An 18084-nucleotide genomic window follows, 5' to 3' on the forward strand; every position below is an offset into this window, starting at 1 on the left:
ATATGCTTAGCAACAAATTTTAGACAAAAACAAGGCATTGGTGAACTTGAAAACAGTTAATAGGAAAAGAATTTAATGAAATTATATAAACTTGAGTAACCTTTGGGGCACTATTTATTAGTTTAATATATGTATAAGTGAATATCATGAAAAGGAAAAATGATGGATGGAATGGGTAAAAAGTAATTAAATAAATGAAGCCTAAATTTTAAAACAAAATAGTGAAAAGCCCACCACCCCCCAAATTTATGTACTCATTTGAGTCTCATTTTTTCCAGTAAATGCAAAATATTTATAATAAAGTGTGATATAATATATTTCCAAAGAGGCAAGAAAGATATGAATTTCAGGGGGAAAAATTTTTCAGTGTTACATTTGTCTCAATTCTTGTTTACCTATTTCTTCTTGGAGCATATATAATAAATTTCTCGGGTCTGTTTTTTCTTTTTTGATGATTTCAAAAAGAATTCCAGGGCTTAAGCTTCTAACACCTTGAAGTGTTCAAATATGAGTTTATAAAATAATTTCTTGCCTTGGAAGTAACAATTGATTGACAGCATTTTCTTGTTATGTGTGTTTTGGGTGGGTGCTGAGGATCAAACCCAGGGCCTCCTGCATGCTAGGCAAGCTCTCTCCCAAATCTTCATTTTCTGAAAAGAACAGAAACTTGTGGGTCTTCTTGTGGAATTAGTAAATATTCCTTATAGTTTTCTCTCCTCCTTCTTATACATAAAAATTGGATTGAGTGATTTTGCTGGATTCTTCAAACACTGAGTTTGTTTCATTTAAGATATTAATGATGGGCTGGGGTTGTGGCTCAGTGGTAGAGTAGTTGCCTGGCATGTGTGAGGCCCTGGGTTTGATCCTCAGCACCACATATAAATATGAAGATGTGTGGTTCCATGTAAAACATTTGCCTGGCATGCACAAGGCCTTAGGTTCCATCCCTGGTACTACTAAAACAAAGACATCTCCAGTTTCTCTAAATAAACAAATGCATAAACTTATACTAAGAAAGAATCCTGGGGCTTGACATCTGGTAGTATGTGAGGAACCTGTAGATTAGTCCCAAAGGAAAGTGATAAGTGTAAAAAAGAAAATCACCAGATGAAAAGCCTCCAGGAAAGCCCTGAGGGTACAGAGCAACAGGAGAAACACTTAGGGAAATCTATGTAAATCTGGTAAAAAGGAGAAAGTTCACCATATTTGAAATAAGGCTACTCACATACTTCCTTTGGCTCAGCTCAGGGAGGTTGGAGACTCTACAGCCCAAAACACAAAACTCTTTCTGCCTTAAGCTTGCACAGAGAGAGCTTTCCTCCTGAGAGGTGATAACTTCACTCTCTCATCCATTCCCAGCTACCCAGGACTGTGCCTTAAATATGGGAGACAGAGTGAGAAGTGAGAACTCCCTTCTTCCAAGAAGCCTGCACTTGATTTATAGAGGCTCACACTTGAGTGTAACATGTTTTAAATACTAAGATCAAGACTGCTAAGATCAAGCTGGGAGTGTAGCTCGGTGGTAGAGCATGTGTTTAGCATGTACAAGGTCTACAGAAAATAACACCCAACACAGTAGGGGGAAAAACGAAAACTCACAAAAGAATATAATAAAACATCACATACTTACAGATTGAAGACAACTATTTATTAACAAGGAAAACTGAATAAAGCTGTTTCTGTCCCAATTTTTTTAAATTAGCATTTCCCATAAGAAAGCTGGAATATATAAAATAGGTACAAGAAACCAGTAGAAAAATTTCAAGAATTAAACTCATTTTCCAGTGGCCTATTAATCTCAGAACAATTAAACTGTGTAATAATGAAAACAATCTGCAAATAAGAAATACACATAAGATTCATACACAGAACAGCATGGTTCCAAATGGTGAAAAAAAAATTATTAGCTGACTTAAAAATAAAAACATTACCTGTTAAACTCATTATTTACAGGTACTTACAGAACGATCTCACTCCTGTGCTAATTTGCAAAAGGAGTAGAAGTCCATGGTCTACAGATCCACTTTAATGATAAATGTGAGAAAGTGATAAAATAATAAATACCTTTACCATTTTTACAATATTTCTTCAATGCTGGGAATTTTCTTCAGCATTACACACAAAATTAACTTCCACTTGAGCTTTCCATATTATCTTTATAGGATTTTCACAGGACTCAAAATATTTGTTAAATTGAATTTTTTTGTTATTTAAAAAAAATAATTAGGATTTCAATTCACTGTACATATTTTTGAATATTTCCTTAATATTACATTGAAATATTATCTTTAAATACAATATTCTCAGTGTAAAGAACCTAAAGGGGAAAAAATTTGTTTTCAAAGAACCAGACAAGCTTTGGATTCACACTGAAAATACTACCTTGAACAGTTTTAATTCATTCTGTATTCCTACATATTTTGGTCAGAATGTGGGACAATTGAAGGCTTTTCTACAACACTTATATATGCCTTTGAACTGAACTGGAAGGATGGAGGGATTCTAACACCCTGGCATTCATAAGGTATTTCACCATTATGCATTCTCTCATATGCTGAATTTTGTGCGACGAATAAAAGTTTTTCCACACAGGTTTCTCTCTTCCATAAGTGTGACAGTTAGAAATATACTTTCCCACATTTATTACCTTCATAAGGTTGCTCTCCAGTATGAGCTCTTACATATATCAGAAAGTAAAACTAAAGACTTCACCATAAATTTTTGCCATGTTTTCAAAGGAACTGGGAAAACTGAAGATTTTACTTTGCTTTTTATTCAAAGAATTCTTCTCCAACATGAGCCCTTGCATGCATTCCTAATAAGCTTTTGAAGGTCTAAGGCTATCCCACATTCATTACATACACAGGGTTTCTCTCCAGTGCAAATTCCTTTCTGTACTAGGAAAGTGAACTAGGACAGTAAAAGGTTTTCTTGAATACCTTACATTTAATTTATAGTATCAGTTCAGTGTATGTGATTACTTGTCCTGAAATGTCTGAAGAAGAAATGAAGGCTTCCCCACACTCTTTAGTCACAGAACTCTACACAACATGAGCACTTTCATGCCTTAGAACTGCACTGGGAAAGCCAAAGGCTTTCCCACAAAATTTACATTTATAAGGTCCAACTCCAGTGTGTCTTATCATGTGTCCTTGAAGGCCTGAGAGAGAAATGTAGGCTTTCCCACACTGCTTACATTCATAGGGTTTTTCTCCTGTGTGACTCCTTTCATGTTTTCGAACTGAAGTTGAACAAATGAAGGCTTTGCCACAATGTTTACATGGATAAGGTTTTTCTCCAGTGTGAGTTCTTTCATGTTTTCTAAGTGCACTGGGAGAGTTGAAGGCTTTTCCACATTCCTTACATTTATAAGGTCCACCTCCAGTGTGCCTTATCATGTGTCCTTGAAGGCCTGAGAGTGAACTAAAAGCCTTCCCACACTCCTTACATTTATAGGGTTTCTCTCCAGTGTGAGTTCTTTGATGTCTTCGAACTGAAGCCAAGCAGCTGAAGGCTTTCCCACACTGTTTACACTGATATGGCTTCTCTCCAGTGTGAGTCCGTTCATGTACTCTAAGTGAACTGGGATACTGGAAGCCTTTTCCACACATGCTGCATTTATGTGGTCCACCTCCGGCATGTGTTATCACATATCCTCCGAGGCTAGTGAGGGAAATGAAGGTTTTCTCCTGCTCCTGACACTCATAAGGTTTCTCTCCAGCATGACTGCTGTCATCAAATTGCAAAGAGCAGTAGTAACTTGAAGCTTTCTCACACTGCTTACACTTATATGGCTTTCCTTCATATTCCTGATACTCAAACAATTCCTGTCCAGTGTGGGATCCGATGGGACTGTTAAGGGATGCATGAGGCATAAAGACTATCCCACACACACTACATTCATGTGATTTTACTCCAGTTGGGATTTTTTTGTTCAGATTATGATCTGGAATCTGGGTGAAGATTTCTCCACATTGACTATTTTCTTCACTTTCTCTGAGTCTCTCTGTTTAAAAAAAAAAAAAACATATTAACTAATAACAATTTACCTTTATACATTTTTGATATGTATATATTTTTTAAAAAATTTATTATATGTGGTGCAGAGAATAGAATCCAGTGCCTCAGGGCTGAGATTATGGCTCAATGGCAGAGCACTTGCCTCCCAGGTATGAGGCACTGGGTTTGATCCTCAGCACCACATTAAAAAAAAAAAAAAGAATCCAGTGCCTCACCACACATGCCCAACTTTTTTTTTTTCTTTTTTTGGTGCCAGGAATTAAACCCAGAGGCACTTAAGCACTGAGCCACATCCCCAGACCCTTTTTTAAAAAATTATTTATTTATTTTAATTAGGTATGTGACAACAGAATGCATTTTGATTCATTGTACACAATTACAGCACTTTTCATTTCTCTGGTTGTACATGTAGCATTGCAGCATACGCACAGTCATACATATACCTAGGGTAATGATGTCCATCTCATTCCACTATCTTTCCTGCCGCTATGCCCAGACTTTTTTTTATAATGAGACAGGGTCTCACAAAGTTTCTTAGGGCCTTTCTAAGTTGCTGAGGCTGGCTTTGAACCTGTGATCCTCCTGCCTCAGCCCCCTGAGCCACTGGGATTATATAAACTGACATTTTTATTGTTATCAGAGAAAGTGAGGGTTTTCTGCCCTGTCTAAATTATTTGAAAGTGAACAGATTGAATGCTCTGCAAGAGGGCTTAATCTCATCTATTAAATAAAACAGCGATACTCAGTGATATTTGCAGACTCTAATAAATGGTTCCTATTTTTCAAACATCGAACATCACACTTGAATACATATATAGGTGAAATTTTTCTGAATACATAAAATTTGGAGAGAGGCTTATTTATTTACTTACATAAAAAACTCTATGACAGCTGGGCTCGGTGGTGCATGTCTGTAATCCCAGCGGCTTGGGAGGCTGAGACAGGAGGATCACAATTTCAAAACCAGCCTCAGCAATGGCAAGGCACTAAGCAACTCAGTGAAACCCTGTCTCTAAATAAAATATAAAATAGGTCTGGGGATGTGGCTCAGTGGAAGAGTGCTCCTGAGTTGAATCCCTGGTACCAAAAAACAAAAACAAAACAAACAACAACAACAAAAAAAACTCTAGGACATATTAAGATGCTTTGGTAAGACTGCTTTCTCCTTTCATTATAAATTACCTTAAATTTCTCCCCTGATTTCTGTACCAATCTTCAATGTTCTGGTCCCATTTTTCCCCTAGAAAGTAGAGCCAGAAAAACCATTATGAATTATTATAACTTAGAGAAAACGTCATAATCATTAATTGTTACAACTTAAAAGGAAACATATTATATTAGACTCTAAGTTTCTGATGAGTTGCAACCATGCCAGTTTATTTACCACAGTATTTCCTTTCCACGTTTCAAATCATGAACATCACTAATGGGCAAGAAACACTTGCTCTTTAATTGAGTAAGTAAAGAAAAATTGTCTTCCTTACCTATAAAGGCCAAGCTCATAAAGATTTCCCCGACAACATCTCGGTAGAGTTCCCGCTGGGCATGATCCAACATAGCCCATTCATCCACACTGAAGTTCACAACCACATCCTCAAACGTCACTGAGTCCTGAAACATCCCAGACATGTTTACAGAGGAAAGGTGAACTATAGTAAAGAAGGTCTGCATTTAATTCATATTTAATTCATATTCATTTAATTCATAAATCATGCATGGTGGTACACACCTGTAATCCCAGCGCTTGGGAGGCTGAGGCAGGAGGATTGCAAATTCAAAGCCAGCCTCAGCAACTTAGCAAGACCCTGTCTCCAAATAAAAACTAAAAAGGGGGCAGGGGTTGTGGCTCAGCGGTAGAACGCTCGCATGGATGCACGAGGGGCCCTGAGTTCGATCCTCAGCACCACATAAAAATAAATAAAATAAGGTATTTTTAAAAATTAAAAAATAAATAAATAAATATGATATGTCAAGAGCTTTGTAATGTTTTGAACAACCAATAAAAAAAATAAATTTTGAATAAAATCCTTTTTTTTCTTTTTAAAAAAAATAAATAAATAAAAGGGGGCTGGGGCTGTAGCTCAGTGGTAGAACTTACATTTAATTAATTTGGATGTTCCTATATAGGTAACCATTATAAGATCTCGTTTCTTACATATCATGGTGGAAATGTGAGAAATAAATTCATAAGTGAACTTTTGGAATCTTGAACTATGTGGCAAGTGGGATCACACCTGTTGCTCCGCTAAATACGACACTGTGGGGTACAGCTTAGGAATGAATATTACAATTTATTAGCAGTTTGACCTTCATTAAATTAGATTTTGTGTGTGTTGCTGGAGATCAGATCCAGGGCCCTGAATGTGCTAGGCAAGTGCTCTACCATTGAGCCATATCCTCGGCCCCAAAAACTGATCTGAAGAAAGAAAAATTCACCTGAGAACTTAAAATACATCCTCCCATCACTGTCTCTCTCATGCCTAAAAGTGACAAAAATTGTGCTGTTCCAGAATTTTCTTGACTAACATGTCTCTCAATCTACAGATTCAAACAAGAAACTAAAATTTACACATAACAGAAGGAATAAAATTACAAAGTTTAAAGAAACTATGTTAAAAGAAAGCAATATCCAATGAAGGAATCAAAATAAACAAATAAATGCAACACTGAATCTGTTCAGATAAACAAACTGTTTCCCCATCATTCATAAGGAAAAATCACATACTGAGGGTTAAAATATTCCCAAGTCTGGGGGTGGGCTTTCATAATTTAAATATAACTCCTAGCATAGGTCAATCCCTGGAGATGGAGGGCAGGGTACCTGGGCAGCCACAGGAATGGAGTCCTCTTCCTAGATGGCAAGGAAATACCTCCCACCCCACATATACCTGTTCTCATAAGTGAGGAAACTCTCAGTTGGATTCAGTTTAGGGTTTGAATCAAATAAATTCCCAAATTTATTAACAGTTTTTCCAAAACATAGAAACCCTGATCTTCACTGATTTTCCCAGTACGCACAATTAAAACACTATGTGCAACAAATTTCTGGATACAAAATTCAAAAGGGTCTATACAAAGACCCAAGAATGAGCCTCTGTAACCCATCATGCATGTGGATGCCCAGTTTTCCAGTGCTTTGCATCTTTACTTAATACAAAGAGCTCTTTCCTAGGTGGGTGTGAGCAGGCAGGACACCTGCCAGGGGACAATCCCGAGAAAGAACCAGTTTGATCTTCCATTACTTCCCTCTGCAGGCTCAAAGGTAGCCTTAACTCAGTGTCACTGGCCTTGGGCATCTGCCTCTGAGTCAACAAGTAGCTTTGAACAACCACTGATAATCTAATTAACTATATAAAGAAAAGAGGTTTTATTTAACTCATAGTTCTGAAGGTCACCGCTGATTTTTTTCATGTGTGTGATGCTAGGGATGGAACCCAGGGCCTTGCCCGTGCAAGGTACACACTCTGACTGAGCTACATCTCTCTTCCTCCATTGATATTTTAAATGATACAAAGCCAGTGTTTGAAGAATCCAGCAAAATCACTCAAACCTAGTATTCATGGAAAGAAAACTGTAATGTACATTTGCCAACTCAGCAAGAAAACCTAAAAATATCCGGATTTTTTTTTTTTTTTCAGAAAATGAAGTCTTCAGTTCACTCTAAAACATTCATGTAGGAAATTATTATGTATACAATTAATGATGGTATTTGAACCCAAGTTTCAGGTCAGGCTGGGTAACTTAGCAATACTGTCTCAAAAAGATAAATATATAAAAAAGTCTGGGCATGTAGCTCAGTGGTAGAGCTTCTGCACACACAGGACTTTGATTAGATCCCTGGCACTACAAGAGAAATAAAAATAAAGATGAAGCCAGGTGTAGTAGTACACACCTATAATTCCAGCGGCTGAGGAGGCTGAAGCAGAAGGATCATAAGTTCAAGGCCTCAGCAACTTAATGAGACCCTGTTACAATTTTTTTTTTTTTAATTTATTTTTTAAGAGGCTGGGGGCTCAGTGGTAGGGCGCTCCCCTGGCAGTGTGAGGCCCTGGGTTTGATCCTCAGCACTACAGAAAAAATAAAATAAAGATATTGTGTCCATCTACAACTAAAAAATTTTTTTTAAAAAGAGGCTGGGGATGTAGCTCGGTGGTAAAACACTGCTGGGTTCAATGCCTAATATAAAAAACTAAAAAATAAAGATGGAATATAATAGGCTCTGATAATTGGAGAAAAATTGTAATGTAAGCTAGGACTCTTTTGTTTTATTCTTCTGAAATTCATGTCTTTCTTGACTCTAGGAAATATTTTGTATTGTCTTTCAACCTCTATTGATTTAACTACTACTGATATTTACAGAAAACTGAATACGTTTATGTATTCAGTTTTGTATTCAGTTTTCTGTAAATGTCAGTAGTAGTTAAATCAATAGAGGTTGAAATGCTAAGGAAGAGCAGGGTTGATCTGCAGCTGAACTTAAAGGCAGATCAGTCTGGAAGATTTCCAAAGAAGAACCTCAATCCAAAGGAGTTCCCTTGAATGTTCCTGCCCAGTAAAGATTATAAGAAGGGGCGCATGCATCTGAGAGACAACAGATCCAAGAGGTTATTCTCTTGCTTTCCTTTCAGGTAAAATACTAACAAACAAACAAAGAAAACAAAATCAACAAAAAGAAAAAAAGTCTTTACATACAGGCATCCATGGTACTATGGAAAAATTATAATTAAAACTCCGTGTGTAGAAAGGACAAATAGTTGAACTCGATGCTGTGAATGAGAGAGGGAAGTTACCATTTGGGAACACGGAAAGGGTACTGGAAATTTAGGGATTTACTGCCAGCCCTAGGAAGACTTGGGAGGGATTAGGGTCCTTGATTTGAGACTTCCCCTACATTTGGAAAACTCCGGGCAAAAGGGTCCCCCTTGGGGGGAACGGAGGGACTGCGGCCCTGCACACCCCACCTCCTCCACGGCAAGAACCCCACACATGAGTTGGAGTCTCCCGTGACACTCCCGCCGTCACCCCAATCTGGGGAGGCGCGGAGCTGCCCAGAGAAGGCTCCCGGCCAAGCTAAGGGGCCGCACAGGGACAGGACAGGTCGCTGAGGTCCGAGATGTCGGTCCAGCCCCATTCTCGGGCCATAGGGGACCGAGGGCCGAGAGGGGCCAGCGGCGGAGCTGGCGGCAAACTCGGAGCTTGCGCCCGGAGGCCCTCCATTTCCTGCGGGTTCCGACAGCGCCAGCTGGACTCCCGACTCCCGGCCCCGACACTCACCATTTCCGGCTTCCGGGGCGTCCTGCCCGGAGTCCTCCCACGGCTCCCGGAGCCTCAGGTCACCAGGTTACAGAGGGCGGAAGCTGCTGGCAGAGGGACCTAAGGTGGCGACCGGCCGGAAAGACCCTTCACAAGAGCCGACAGAAGCCCAGGACCAAAGCGCAGGCGACGTCGCGTAGCGACTCCCCGCCCCTCCCAGAGACGCATCTGATTGGACAATAACTGAGGCCACGCCCCTTTGCCTATGTGACGTGGAAGGCGAACCTCCCGTGACCCAGCCAGCTTGCCGGCCTTCCTCGGAGGCCAGTCCCTCCCCACCCCCGAGGGGCGAGGAAGGAACCCTGAGCTTCAACGCGTTAAGCAGGCGCTCCACCACTGAGCCACACCCCAGCCCTAACATATTGGCATTTTAAGAATTTGTTCCTATCCCAGAAAGAAGACTGGCACCGCGTGGGCAAGTAGTTCCAGGCTGTTTTCACTTGGAGCGACCCACTTGTGCAAAGCAAGAGGAGAGCAAGACCAAAACTGAAAGGAGAGCCAGCCAGCTTTTCTCCACCGGGTCAGGGGCTTGGCATTAAGGCACGAAGGCCATTCATGGAACTGTGATGCTCTTTTAGGATCACTTAGAATCACAGACACTTAAAAGTGACGTCAGCGTATATAATAGAGTCAGCCTCCAGTTTGATCTTGACGGTTGCCGGCGTTGAGGCCTAAACCATCCCTTCCTCACCCTGCACATCTGGCACTTTGATTCTGGCAGGAAGTGTAAACTTTGCTGGCCAAGTCTGAGATCAGAAACTCTTCTCAACCAACTGCCACCTATAAGGTATGTTCTTTAAAATTGTCAGGTGTGTTTACTCCAGAAGGGTATTTCAGATCATTCTTTCCATGTGCCCCTATAAAACTTTGTAAAAGGTTAGGACACTTCTAAGGTAATTGGAATTTCTATTCTCTTTGATAGATACTAGGAAAGCAATAACAGGTTATAGAAATACAGAATGAGTCTGAAAAAAATAATAGCACATAGGATCAAATCTAAAACACCAGGCATGGTGACTCAGGCCTGTAATCCCAGTGGTTCAGGAGACTGAGGCAGGAGGATCAGAAATTTGGGACCAGCTTTGGCAACTTGCCAACACCCTGTCTCAAAATATAACAAGGGTTAGAGACGCAGCTGAGTGGTAAAGTACCCCTGGGTTCAATCCCCAGTTCTGCCCCACCGCACACAAAAGTAGAATGTCAGCTTCAAGGGGACAAGGATGGAACCAAGGGGAAACACGGATAAATCCTCAAGCTTAATTTGCTTTTAACTAATGCTTTCATCACCAATTTTATGGGTCACATTAACTAACATCTCAGTCATATTGGTCATGAAGGTAGTTGTCTGTATTGTTTTTCAGGCTACTTTTGTCACTTTCAAACCTGTTGAAACCAATGACCTTTCACTTGGGCCTGCCAAGCTGTCTGATGAGTGACTTTTTGAGGTCCAAGGCCCAAAATTTGAACCTCAGAGCATACTGTTGCCAACATTTTCAGAAGTCAGTCTGGCTTCCAGCTTGGAATATTTTCAACCCAAATGCCGGGTTCAATCTAAAAGCCATAAAATTTGGTTAAGCATATGTGACTGTTACCAGATTTTTGAGGCAAAGGCCCCAGTGCTAGGGGTCCTGGTGGACTGTTGGTTCTGACACACATCCCAAGATTCCAGTCCAAGAGACATGCAGTTGTGAAGGCAGGAAAGGAACTTTAATCAGTGTAGCTATACCAGGAAGACAAGGGGACTTACATCCTCAACCCAGTCTTCAGGGGTACTGGCATGAACTCCCAGCTTATAGAGTTTAAGGAGGCCAGAAGTGTGCATGATCAAGTGTAGTCTTGTCAAACTACGATCTGGTTTATCATTATTTCAAGATTGGTCAGGGGGCCTTGTCTGGGATAAGAAATTGCTGTTGCTGGGGAGTAGTTCAAGTCTTCTCATAGGAGATTTATTCATCAGACCTACCTAGAATCCAGTGTGACCACAGGAGAAAATGGCACTGAGCAAAGGAAACAGATCAGAACGGAGGCAGAGATGCCACATTTTTAACTGTTTTTTAGTTACCCATCAGGCATCTGTAGGTGTGTACAGAGCCAAGTGAAGTACTTTTAGTAAAAGCAGCCTCTCAGTCCTTATTCCAGTACTGCTGATTACTTCAGTTTTCCCTGCCTCTGATCATCTTTCCCTCATATCTCAGACCACCATGTTTGGGTGGTTTTTTGTTTGTTTGTTTTGGTACCAGGGATTGAACTCAGGGGCACATAAATACTGAGCCACAACCCCAGCCCCTTTTATTTTTTATCTTGAAAGATCTCGGTATGTTACCTAGGGCCTCAAGTTGCTGAGGCTGGCTTTGAACTTGTTATCCTCCTGCCACAACCTCCTGGCTGAGATTACAGACGTGCACCACCATGCCCTGCCACCCTGCTTCTTTATCCCATAAATACCACTAAGCCTTATTTTTGGGGAGGTGGATTTGAGACTTAGGTCCAGGGACCTCACACACCATGCTCCCTTGGAGATGCAGGGCTGCCGGCAGAGCTGCCCAGAAAGGGGCTCAGTGCCATGCCAGTCTCCAAGTAGGGATGGAACAGGATACCAGGGTCTGAGGAGGGTCCCACATGGCCTTTTCCAATCAGCCCTCACTCCCTAGCTCAGGATGCTGGCTCCTTGTTCACCATTCCTTTCTTTTGGGGTCTCCTAGCATCTTCCCACAGGATCCTGTGATCCATACAAGTCACAGCATATGAATACTGGATCACAGTGTACTCAAAGAATTCCAGACTTAAGTGTTGAATGGAGAGATCCTTGGCCTCAGAGTAGGAGAGACCTGTCCAGGCCAGCCAGACTGGAACAGGAGGGCTTGGAGTTTGGCAGGGGTCGGAAATTCTCATTTTTTAATTATTTATTTTGAGATAGGGTCTCCCTATATTGCCCAGGCTGGCCTTGAACTACTGGGCTCAAGCAATCCTTCTGCTTCAGCCCCCTGAAGAGGCCACAGGCACAAGCCACTGTAATAAAATTATTAAATGTGTGGAAAAATTATTAAATGTGCAGATTATGTCAGTAATATTCTATAACAATAAAGAGAATAACAACAAATATTTGAACTCAGACAAACAGACTGCTTCAGCCAGTTCACAAGGAAACTGGCATTTGGGTTGAACATATTCCAAGCTGGAAGCCAGACTGTTGAAATGAAGCCCCAGTTGGCTCATTCCTTGGCCATGAGGCAGGGACACTTACGGATTGAACTCTGGGAGTTCACCTTGCCCTCTGTCTCCTCCAAACTGTGTAGAAAGGCTCCTTTCTTCAAGATATTCATTTTCACCAGCAAGAAACTAACCAGGAATCAATTTCAGGTTCTGATCTATGTAAACCATCAAATTATGAACCTTTCTCTAGGAGATACCCAAAATGAGTCTTTCTCTAAGTCTGACCTTCACAGGTTTTTTTCACTTACATGGATGACAGTCTGACACCAGCAACTCTATAGTGCCAAAACCAAACTGTCCAGAAAACAGCCCCATGACAACAAGAGTCACAGTCTCAGAAAGGACAGACACTCCCAACTCTGCTGTGCGTCTCCCACTTTTCAGTGCTCTGCAGCTTAGGTCAGCTGGTCTGTAGCTGTTCTTCTGTAGCACAAGGTCACCTATAGAGGACAGCACCTGCCCAGGAGGCACCAAGGAGAACTCCATTGTCCCTCCTTTGCAGGCTCAAGTTTGGCCTCAGCTCTTAGCTACCTGTCTCAGTCCTGTGCCTGCCACTGCAGGTCATTCACCTGCTTCACACCAACACCAATAAGTTCAATGACACAGAGACCTTCAGTCACATTGTTTGAATAAGAAAACAGCAGAGACCCTGCTTTCCTTCTATGCTTTTGTGTACAGTAAAGGAGGAAAACTAAAATACTGGCAAATAATTATTCCTTTGAGAAAAACAAAGATGTTAGCAAACTATTATTTTCATATTAACAAATTCTTATGGAGAGCAACTAATTAGGTGTGAACCTTCCTTTTTCCTCTGCTTCAGTGACTCTCTATGATCCTTGGTGAGGCATCATTCATCCTTTCCAGGTTTAGGAAAGGCCAGAAAGGCCAGATTGAACATTTTTTTTTTTTTTAATGGTGTTGGGGATTGAACCTAGGGTGTCCTCACACATGCTAAGCAAGCACTCTCTCACTGAACTACATACACCCCCAGCCTCAAGTCTGTTTAAAAAATATGAATAATGAAAAATAATATGATTTTATAATATACATTTGACATAAATAATGTAAATTTATGTTGTTAAAATACTAAAATGATAGAATATCAAAACAGAATATAAAAGTAGTTAATGATAAAACAAAAAATAAAAGTAAATATCCAGAGTATCTCCTCTAAACACAATGAGATGAACTTACGAATAAATAACTGAAGGAAAACTTGAAAATTCACAAAATGAGGATAAACAACACTTAGTTTAAGAATAAATTAATCAAGGGGCTGGGGCTATGTTTTAGCAGTACAGCACTTGTCTTGCATATGGAGGCCCTGGATTCAATCCTCAGCACCACATAAATAAAATAAAGGTATTGTGTCCACCTACAACTAAAAAAAAAAAAAAAAAATTAAAGACCAAATAACAGGTGAGAGTTGTGGAGTTGTGGGTGTACCTCTGTGGTAGAGTACTGTTCTAACATGCGCAAAGCCCCTAGGTTCCACTCTCAGCACTATAATGAAAAAAAAAAAGATAAACTTTGTAACTGTATAAGCATGAGAAGTAAATTTTACATAATAAAAGGTGCCTGATGTATGTGCAATATAAATGCTCAGTGACTCACAGCATGAAATAAACACCCTGGAAAAATTATATATTTTATTTCATCCATGAAATCAATGGAAAATTTTAATGTAGCTTCTCAGTAAATGAATAAGATAATAACATTTTTTAGTGTACAAGCTAAATAAACTATTTTTAAGAAACATAAATATGAATCTTGTGTCTGAGAAAAAAAAATATTTTGTTTTTAATCACATATAATGAAACCTAGTTGAACTGGAACTGAGGTATTACATTCAGCTGCATCAGAGGAAACACCCATGATTTTCCACACAGGAAGAAGGTGCTTATTCTCCCATGAAAGGACTGGGAGAGCAGTTACTGCACAATCAGTGCAGCAGAGGAACAAACTCTGTTATAGTCAGCTTTGCACTGCTGTGACCAACATACCCAACAAGAATAACTCAGGAAGCTGTGTGGAATGTATAAATACTGCTCCTGTCCTGCAATAAAGGGCTCCTACTCCTGCTGTATCAATCTACACAAGTTGTTCGTCACCCCCCTGATTATTCTGCTGCAGCCGGACTGCGGCAGATGGTGGCCCGTTACGGGGAGCCCTGGGACACTCGGGGGTAAGTGACGAAAAAAAGCTGCCCGTCCATAGATAGGACGGGAGCAATCTGCTCGTCCCTAGGCAGATAGGGCGAGAGGAAAAATGACCATTTTGAGAAAATGGAGAAGATTGATACAGTATGTTTGTGTCTTGTTTTGTCTTGAAATGTTGTATTGTCTTTGTGATGAAAATATGGAAGGGGTGAGAACTAAATTACTAAGGGAAGAAGGCACCCCAGTGGAACCAAGAATAGTTAGGGCATGTGTCGATAAGAGCCCAGGAACTCGAGTCAGAAAGAAAAAGAAAGTTCAGAAGAAGAAGGATTATCAGAAAAAAAGTTGCAGCAAAAGATTATTACTAAATACTTTTCGTTACCAGAGGGTGCGTGAAGCGGAGAGGCGGCTGCCAAATGTGCAAGCTGGTCACAGCGCAACAAGGATTTTCCAAGAGGTGGCGGCGACTGGCCCTTCCCCGCCTCCTGGCCGGGGAGCTGGCTCTTCCACTGCCCGAGCCCAAATCTAGACCTGACCTGGAGGCACAGTCTCGCAGGCTCTTGCTCCCTGTGCCCAGTAGCAGTTTGAGACCGGGACTCTCCCCAGGGCCATCTGGGGCTACCCGGGACGCTACAGCCGCAGAAGACACTACTGGTGTCCCTGATGTTTGGTCATTTTCAATGCCAATAACTAAGCTACAATGGTTCTCCCACACCTGGAAGCTAATGAGTAATGAGCACCATTAAGGCTTATTTAAATGTAAAAAACCTTGAGATAATGTACTAAATTGTTCAGAAGGTTGTTTTCTTAGTGCCTGCTGGAATACTACAGGATTTTCTTTAGCCATCCGGAGTTCCTGCCTTCATCCCAGTGCCAGTAAAGACCAAGGTGGAAGAATTTCCAGTGTTGCTGAAAACTGGAGGAGACTTCGGAGCTATTGCTGTTTCTGCTGCTACAACTTAAGCTAGCTGCCTGCAGAACTTACCTGGACTGTGATTTAAGCTAGATGCCTGCAGAATTTACCTGGACTGTGATTTAAGCTAGCTGCCTGCAGAACTTACCTGGACTGTGATTTAAGCTAACTGCCTGCAGAATTTACCTGGACTGTGAGTTAATCTATTGAGACACTGCTTTACCTGGACTGAGACAACAAACTATAATCTACAACAAATTGTAACTCGGTATCTTTGCTAACAGTGTCATTGCTGGTATAATTTTTCCAAGGGCTTCTTGCATGGAGCCATCAATTGGCTTGGTATTGTGACATTTTGTATCCTCCCCTTCTGCTTGTAGCAGATTACTTATAGTGTTTCTGTAAAAACCACTATGGTCCTTATTTAAATTAAACAAAAGGGGGAAATGTTGGAATCTGTAAACAAGTCAAAATAACACCTGGCATTTTGCCAAGGGAATGTTAGAGTTCCTAAACAAGTCTGGATGGTGCCTGGCAAAATGCCAGAGGGAGTGGTTTGAGAAGTAACAAAACTGAGCCATTAAGTATGGAGATTCCTGATTGGTTGACTGATGTATCTAGTTTATGCTAATTAGATAAGCTGTGTGGAATGTATAAATACTGCTCCTGTCCTGCAATAAAGGGCTCCTACTCCTGCTGAAAAAAAAAAAAAAAAAAGAATAACTCAGGAGGAAAATTTTATTCTGGCTCACCATTTCAGAGTTTCAGTCCATGGCTGGACAATTTCATAGCTCTGGGCCTGAGGTGAGGCAGAACATCAAGGCAGAAGGGTGTGGTGGAGGGAAGCAGAAAGAACTTGAATGCAAGGAGCCAGGAATATTATTACTCCCCAGGGCAGGCCCCCAGTGACCTGCTTCCTGCAGTCATGCCCTTCCTGCCTACAGTTACCAATGCATTCAAATTACTAACCCAACTGGTTAATCCACAATTAGGCCACAGCTCTTAAAAATCTAATCATTTCACCTCTGAACATTCCTACATTGTCACACATGAGCTTTCAGGGACTACCTCACATCCAAACCATAACAAACTCTCATCTAGTGAGTTTTGCTAGCATCCTTGTAGCTGTCATGCTCAATCAAGAACATAGTCACTATCCCCATGAACAAAGATACCTGACATACAAATTAGATCTTCTTAGAGTCTAGACTTAGGACTTGAAAGAAAATCCAAACTGCAAGGTGGATTTTTTTTAACACATAGTTCAGGGTCCTGTTTTTAGGAATGAGCCACTGGTAGACACAATACATTTATGATTTTATAACATTTCCTTTGGGTTGTATATTTTCTGGAGGATTAAACACCAATTACAAATTACACTGGGCATTTTCAGATTACTTTTTTGGGGGGATGGGTACTAGAAACTAAATTCAGGGGCACTCAACCACTAAGCCACATCCCTAGTGCCCCACCCCACTTTTTGCTGGTTGGTTGGTTGGTTTCTATTTTATTTATAGACAGTGTCTCACTGAGTTGCTTAGCACCTCACTAAATTGCGATCCTCCTGTCTCAGTCTCCTGAGCTGCTGGGATTACAGGCGTGCACCCTGCGCCCAGCTTAGTTTTAAAATGTATTTGTTAAAATTGAAAACTTTCTTGTATTTTTCACATTTATGGAGTTTTGATCCAATGTGCATTTGTTTTGTTTTCTTTTGAGAAGGGGTCTCACCCTGTTGCCCTGACTGGTCTTGAGCTCTTGGGCTCAAGCAGCGCTCCCTGCCCAGCCCCAGTGGCTGGGACTGAAGGCAGGTACCACGATGCCTGGTTGTGTGTGTTCTTACATGTAGGCCAATCGAAGACTTTTGCACATCACTTCTACTCAAGAGGCTTCTCTCCACTCTGCTTCTTTATGACTCTGAATTGAACTGGGATGATGAAAGACTTTCCCACACACTTTGTTTATAGGCCTTTGTCAAACAATGCACTCTCCCCACATGTGGCTCGAAAGCTTTGTTGATAATAAAAGCTGTCCCACATTATTTAGTTCTCTCTTGTGTGAGTCCTTTCACTTTTTTAAAGATTTATATTATAATGGAAGGCTTTCCCACATTCGTACAATCACAAGATTCCTCTCCAGTGTGTCCTTTCTCGTGTATGAAGTAAATTGGGATAATCAGGGGCTTTCCCACACATCTTACATTTAAAAGGTCCACTGTGTTTTATGTCGTGTCTCTGAATACGTTTCAGAGAAATGTTTTCCATACTTTACATTCCCAGAGTTTCTCTCCAGCATGAGTCCTTTCATTCATTTGAAAGCACTGGCCATGGCTGCAGGCTTTCCCACATTCCTTGTGTGTACATGGCTCCTTTCCATACTCTGACCAGGCTGAACTCTGATGAGCCTATGTAGGATTGAATGACCAAGGAAGACTTATCCAAACACATGGCTTTCACAAGGTTTTATTCT

The 18084-nt window shown here is 40.9% G+C and overlaps 1 protein-coding gene and 2 long non-coding RNA genes across 5 annotated transcripts; 1 reads left to right on the plus strand and 2 right to left on the minus strand.

Moving 5' to 3' along the window:
• Nucleotides 1-1626: 1626 nt before the first annotated feature.
• LOC124088083 (zinc finger protein 564) lies at nt 1627-4002 on the minus strand. The gene has a single exon (XM_046437442.1). It carries the CDS (start codon nt 3873-3875, stop codon nt 3042-3044), a length of 834 nt encoding a protein of 277 aa, XP_046293398.1. The 5' UTR covers nt 3876-4002; the 3' UTR covers nt 1627-3041.
• Nucleotides 4003-4012: 10 nt separating this feature from the next.
• Nucleotides 4013-9482, minus strand: LOC124088084 (uncharacterized). The gene is made up of 3 exons (XR_006850259.2): nt 9295-9482; nt 5505-5631; nt 4013-5260 (listed from the first exon to the last, which is right to left on the minus strand). It is a non-coding gene; the product is annotated as an uncharacterized LOC124088084 (long non-coding RNA).
• LOC131423913 (uncharacterized) lies at nt 9423-17656 on the plus strand. Of its 3 annotated transcripts, none has more exons than XR_009226066.1 (2): nt 9423-10120; nt 14371-17656. It is a non-coding gene; the product is annotated as an uncharacterized LOC131423913 (long non-coding RNA). The 3 variants fall into 3 exon arrangements; XR_009226067.1 differs by having other exon boundaries at nt 14436-17656; XR_009226065.1 differs by having other exon boundaries at nt 15091-17656.
• Nucleotides 17657-18084: the final 428 nt, after the last annotated feature.

This window comes from Marmota monax, unplaced genomic scaffold, assembly GCF_021218885.2.
Source record: "Marmota monax isolate L192 unplaced genomic scaffold, Marmota_monax_Labrador192_F-V1.1 WCK01_AAM20220418_F8-fsc00021, whole genome shotgun sequence".
In the NCBI taxonomy this organism is placed as follows: Eukaryota; Metazoa; Chordata; class Mammalia; order Rodentia; family Sciuridae; genus Marmota; species Marmota monax.

Coding starts and splice junctions, on each gene's coding strand:
- LOC124088083 (XM_046437442.1), bottom strand. CDS start 3,875: ATGCCTCATGCATCCCTTAACAGTCCCATCGGATCCCACACTGGACAG.